The sequence below is a fragment of the Condylura cristata genome, unplaced genomic scaffold (assembly GCF_000260355.1).
Source record: "Condylura cristata isolate star-nosed mole 26May11 unplaced genomic scaffold, ConCri1.0 scaffold00015, whole genome shotgun sequence".
NCBI classification, from domain to species: domain Eukaryota; kingdom Metazoa; phylum Chordata; class Mammalia; order Eulipotyphla; family Talpidae; genus Condylura; species Condylura cristata.
Window position 1 is genome coordinate 739,432 of NW_004567116.1, and position 5,622 is coordinate 745,053.

Sequence of the window (5,622 nt, forward strand, 5' to 3'; positions counted from 1 at the left end):
AGGATTAGGGCTGCCGCTGCCCCACATTCCCACTCAAACCCCCAAGCGAGCCCACTCCAGCTGCCCTGGGCCCTGGCCAGGCGGTCCTGGTGAGAGGGCACGGTCAGTGCCTCCCCCAGGCCCTAGTGCCTCCCCCAGGCCCTCCTCGGCCCCTGTGGCCCATTGATCGGGAATGGCTGGGGGGCTGGAGCTGGAGAGGGAGGGAGCCAGGAGAGAGGGCCGGGAGGGGGAGGAGGCTCAGTCAGCCCGCCCCTGCCTCGCACAGCCAGCCTGAGCCTGAGGGACCAGCCAGCCCGAGTGTGGCTGGAGGAAGAAGCCGCACGAGCCACACCTCAGGGTCCCACCTGCAGAGAGCAGGCGCTGGCCAGGTGGGGACTAGGGCTGGTGGAGGCCTGAGGACCGGGCGCCGGCTTCGGGGCGCTGTGCTGCATGGCCTGAGGCCCGGGGTGCTGAGCACCCTCCTGCAGGAGAGCCCCTGAGTGGCAGCCCCAGCTGAGCGGGACGTCCAGGAGCCGGACATCGGGGTGCCCATGGCAGGTAGGGTTTGGGCGTCGGAGGCACCCTCTGGGGGTGGGGCCCTGGCCCGGAGTCAGTGGGTAGGACAGGCACCCCTGAACCCAGCCTTGGGTGAGAGGGGGCTCCCCAGGCTGGAGCCTCAGGTGCTACCCTTCAAGTACAAGTATTGGGGTGCACTTCTAATACACAGCCGCTTCCAAGAGGGGAGCGCTTCATCAGCTGTGAGTGCCTTGGGCCTGTCCCAAGGCCAGGGGGGACTGGACAGGACACCGTCACAGCCCTCCCAGCCCTGACGCGCCACCTGACCAGGATGGCCGGGGGTGGGCTGTGGGGGACTCGGGAGCCAGAGAGCAGCCTGCGGCGCCCCCATGCCCCAAGAAGCCCGAGCCTGCCCCTTGGGACTGGGCGCTGTGGATCGGGGTGTTGCTTCCCCGGGTGACGTACCTGCCCCAGCGGGTCAGCTGAGAAGGCAGGGCCCCCCGTGGGCTGGTCCCAGGTGTGGGTCCACCCCTTCATGCCTCTGGGGGTACAGCCCCTTCTTGGGAGGGGGAGCCCCCACCGCAGAGCCCCAGGGACTTCGGTGAGCGGCCCCCTCACAGGCGGCACTCGGCCGGCCCACCCCGGGGGCCCCAGTGCGCCTGGGCCGGCCGCCTGTTAGCGCCTTAGCTCCCCTGACCGCCTCGCGCCAGCTCCCACTGTCTGTCCAGTCACTGGTCAACAGGCCCGGCCTGTGCCCTGGGGCGCGGGGGCGTCCCCCGGCTCCTACCCCTCCGTGGTTGCTAGAAGACAGTGTTTTCCGGGGTTTTTTCTTTCCACTTAAAAATCCCTCACTGTGGTGAAATACACATGAGACAAAAACGCCCATTTCACCGCTTTGCTGTGTCCCGTTCGGCGGCGTCAAGCAGCTGCTGGCTGTGGGCGCGGCCCGGCCTGACTCCCCGGCTTTGTGCCGGGAGGGGGTGCTGGGTCACGGGAGCCTGCACGGGGCCTTGCCCGGCACGGCCGCGGCCGACTTGCCCACGCCCGTCAGCGGGCTGGCCCTCGGCAGTGGCCGCGCCGTGGCCAGAGCTGCTGTTTATTCACGGGCGGTGCGGGGCTTCGGCCACGGCCGGGCTGGGCAGCAGGTCAGAGATGGGGGACGGCGCCCGAGGAAGGGCCGGGCAGCGTCCCGACGTCGGAGCCGGAGAGGAGAGACGTGGTGGCGGGCTCCTCGGCTCAGCGCTCAGCGGCCCGGCACCCCACCCTCCCACACACCTTCTGCACACAGTGGTCTGGGGCAGGCCCGTGTGCCAGGCCTGTGTGTGCCCTCTGGCCCCGCACACCGGCCTACAGGCAGGTATAAGACACCCTGGGACAGAGTGGAACTGAGGCTCCAGGGGTGAAAAAAATTGCCCGAAGATTCTCCGGCGAGAAAGCAGGGCTCTGGGGAAAGACTTAGGCGGCATTTAGTTCATCAGGTGATGCTCAGGGGGGATGCCGCGGAACTCAGGCCTGCAGTCCGGAGGGCTTCTTGGAAGAGGCACCTAGGCGCAGCCTGAAGGCTGAGGACCGGGGCAGGGCCGGTGTGAACGGGCGAGCGGGCGCTCCTCCCCTCCTCCAGGCTTCCTCTGCGCCGGCCCCGGGGCGCTTGCCCCCTCAGAGACCTATGCCCTGCTGCACGCCAGCTCCAGCTGGGAGCCCCGCCTGGACTCATCCTGCCCGTCCGGCGCTGCTGCCGGCTCCCCAGGGCCACGGGCCGTGGCCGAGCCCCCTGGGCAGGGCCCCAAGAACCCATGCGTGTCCGGCGTGACAGTCCAGCTGGAGATGAAGGCCCTGTGGGAGGAATTCAACCAGCTGGGCACGGAGATGATCGTCACCAAGGCGGGCCGGTAGGGCGGCGGGGGTGGGAGGGGGCCGGGCTGCGGCCTCGGGGGTCGGTCTGATACTCCCCTCCCGCAGGAGGATGTTCCCCAACTTCCAGGTGAAGATCCTGGGCATGGACACGCTGGCCGACTATGCCCTGCTCATGGACTTCGTGCCCCTGGACAACAAGAGATACAGGTCCGGGCGGCGATGGTGGGGGCGGGGGCTCGGATCGGAAGACGGCTGGACCTGCACGCGGAGGGAGGGGTCAGTGCGAGGCAGGACGGGTGGCGTCCCTCGGGCAGCCATGAGACGCCCCACGGGAAGTCAGTGCTCAGCTCAGGGCAGCAGTTGGCAGCGGGCAGCCTGGGCAGTGGTGTGGCCGGGCCGGGAGACAGGGCCCAGCGCCAGGCTTCCCGGGGCTGGCTGGGCTCAGGTGGGGGCGCCCTGCCACCGGGTCTGCTCCCCAGGTACGCCTTCCACAGCTCGGCCTGGCTGGTGGCCGGCAAGGCAGACCCGGCCCCGCCCGGCCGCGTGCACTTCCACCCCGACTCGCCCGCCAAGGGCGCCCAGTGGATGCGCCAGATCGTGTCCTTCGACAAGCTCAAGCTGACCAACAACCTGCTAGACGACAATGGCCACGTGAGGCCCGGGTCACGGGGGGAGGGGCCGGGCAGGGCGTGCTGGGGGCTGGGGCGAGGAAGCCTGGAGCCAGACTGACCAGACGTACGGTGTGTGGGGGCCTCCGTACCCTTGCCCTGCTGGCCGCTGACAGCCAGCACGGAGGGGGCCGTCTGGACAGCAGGACAGCAGAGGGGCCTGTCCAGCTGCGTGGGGATTTGGGTTGGGGCTGCAGAAACATTCCACAGCCAGATGGAGGGAGCAGCACCTGCAAAGGCCCTGGGGGGGGGGCTGAGAGGGTTGGGGGTGTGAGCAGAGAGGAGGGGGCGACTGCAGCTGACCCCAGGGGGTGCTGTGAGAAGAATGGAGAAAGGGGAGGGGCCACGGGAGGCAGCTGAGGAAACCAAAGGATGAGGGGGGCGGAGGCCCTCAGGCTCTGGGTAGGACAGGAGCTGCCTGCGGCCAGACCTCTGGCGGACCCCTGCAGAGCGGCAGGCCCAGGGCGCCCGCGGCGAGGGTCTGCTGCCCCCACCTCCCCTGCCCGCAGATCATCCTCAGCTCCATGCACCGCTACCAGCCCCGCTTCCACGTGGTCTTCGTGGACCCGCGCAAGGACAGCGAGCGCTACGCCCAGGAGAACTTCAAGTCCTTCGTCTTCACGGAGACCCAGTTCACGGCCGTGACCGCGTACCAGAACCACCGGGTGGGTGGACGCGGGGCGCGGCCCGAGCCCCCTGCTCAGGGAGCGCGGAGACCCCGCAGCACGGAGGCCCCACGGCACGGCTCCTCCCGGCCCGGGCATCGCGGTCCTCGCCTACGAGCTCCGTGGCTCCCAGGCTGGGGTCCAGGGAGCCAGGGCCTCTAGGTTGAGGGTCCAGGAAGACAGAGTGGCCGGGCCAGGGGCCCACAGCCTCTTGCTGGCTCAGCGCTGGCCCACACCACCTTCTCCTCCACAGATCACCCAGCTGAAAATCGCCAGCAACCCTTTTGCTAAGGGTTTTAGGGAGAGCGACCCGGATGCCTGGTACTGCCCCGACAGCTCTGCCCAGCCACCCTAATCCACGCTGCCCCCATCCACGGGCAATCCCCGAGGCCTCGGCTCTGACTGCCTTCGGGGCCTCGCCCCCTGCCTCACCTGCCGCCAGATTCCCACCACGACCCTCGGGCCTAGGTCCCCCCCCGCCCCGGATCCCGGCCCCACTCCTGCACGCCCCCCACTTCCAGGGCTGTGTCCCCGCGGCCGCTGCTCAGCATCCCTGCCCGGAGTCGCAGCAGCCTCAGGACAGGTCTGCTGAAGGGCCCCCCGGAGCAGAACAAAGGTCAGCTCCTGCGACAGGCACAGGGCCAGCCCTGCACGGTGGGCAGGAAGTGAGGGGCAGGGCCATGGACGCTTCATTAAGGGGCTTTGACATGCTCGGGGACCCCCGGGCGCCCCTGTGAGCAGAGAGAAGCCTGAAGCTTCTGAGACAGCGTGGGGCCAAGGCGGCGAGCGGGCCAGGGGGGCTTCCCGGAGGAGGTGGCACAGGGAAGAACAGAGCAGAGGCAGAGCGGTGGGCAAGGGCCCGGAGAGCAGGGAGGAGAGGGCAGGCCAGGGGCGAGGCCTGCGACGTGAGGGGCGTTCTGCGGCCCACTCACACCGCTCCCTCCTCACACCCCAACCAAGCTCCAGGTTCCACCTCCAGGACCCCTCTCCGGCTCCACCATCAGCTGCTGGTACCCTCTGAGGCTCTGCTGGCTCCTGTCACCTGCCGGCCCCTCACCTACCAGGGCCTGTACCCCGGAACCACAAGCCCCCTCAGGGTCCCAAGGGCCCGACCAACACCTTACCCCCTTCCCAGTATTCAGGCTGATGGGGACCAGGGGGGCCTCGCCCTCCCCACCGGACTGAGTCTCCTGTCCCCCACCACTGTGTGCCGGGGGCCCAGCCAGGGGCCTCAGTGAGGAGCCCCATGGACACCACCCCCAGCCCCGGCCCCACCCCCAGCCCTCCTGTGCCCACCCTGGCTGGAGGAGGGCAGCAGGACCAGCAGGTGCTGGGCGGGGCCCCACCTCAGGCCGGCCCTCTGCCTGGGGACGGTCCTCCATCCTGCTTTGTCTGTCCCCACCCCAACATTAAAACATTTGGCCTGGGCGGTCAGTGCTTCTGTCCTCTGAGGCTGTGGGAGGGCCTGGGGGCGGCAGCTAGGGACGCTGGGGGCCCGCCCGGGCCTGAGTGAAGGACCGGCCTCTGGCCTCTGCGGCTCCACTGGACTGGGGCTCCTCTAGGCACCGAGTGGAGGCGGTCCCCGACGGGCCGGGGTCTGCAGAGCCGCGACAGGCAGCGACTCGGGCCAAGGTGGCACGGGGAGGGCTTTGAGGACCCCAGGAATTAGACTTAAACCAGCACCCGCAGGAGAGGCGGGGTGCGGGGGGGCAGGGAGGAACCATAGGTGTGGGGGGGTCTGCTCGCGCCAGCCCGAGGAGCAGGCGGGAGGGCGCGGTCCCCTACAACCGGCTCTGCACGTCCTGGGGCGCTTCCTGGGAGACCCTTAGGAAAGGGACCGACAGACCGGGGGCGCAAGCACCTGGCGCCCCACTGGGGTCCCACAGCCACACACCCTAAGTCCTGAAGCCCGTGGCCAGAAGGGCTTGGCTCGGCGGCCC

General features: G+C 69.5%; 1 protein-coding gene across 1 annotated transcript; it reads left to right on the forward strand.

Annotated features, from left to right (window-relative positions):
* The first annotated feature begins 884 nt into the window (after positions 1-884).
* Positions 885-4,920, forward strand: TBX10 (T-box 10). Its single transcript, XM_004683313.1, has 8 exons — positions 885-951; positions 2,117-2,384; positions 2,455-2,556; positions 2,829-3,000; positions 3,527-3,682; positions 3,936-4,003; positions 4,204-4,298; positions 4,631-4,920. Exons 1-8 carry the CDS (start codon positions 885-887, stop codon positions 4,918-4,920), a joined length of 1,218 nt encoding a protein of 405 aa, XP_004683370.1.
* Positions 4,921-5,622: the final 702 nt, after the last annotated feature.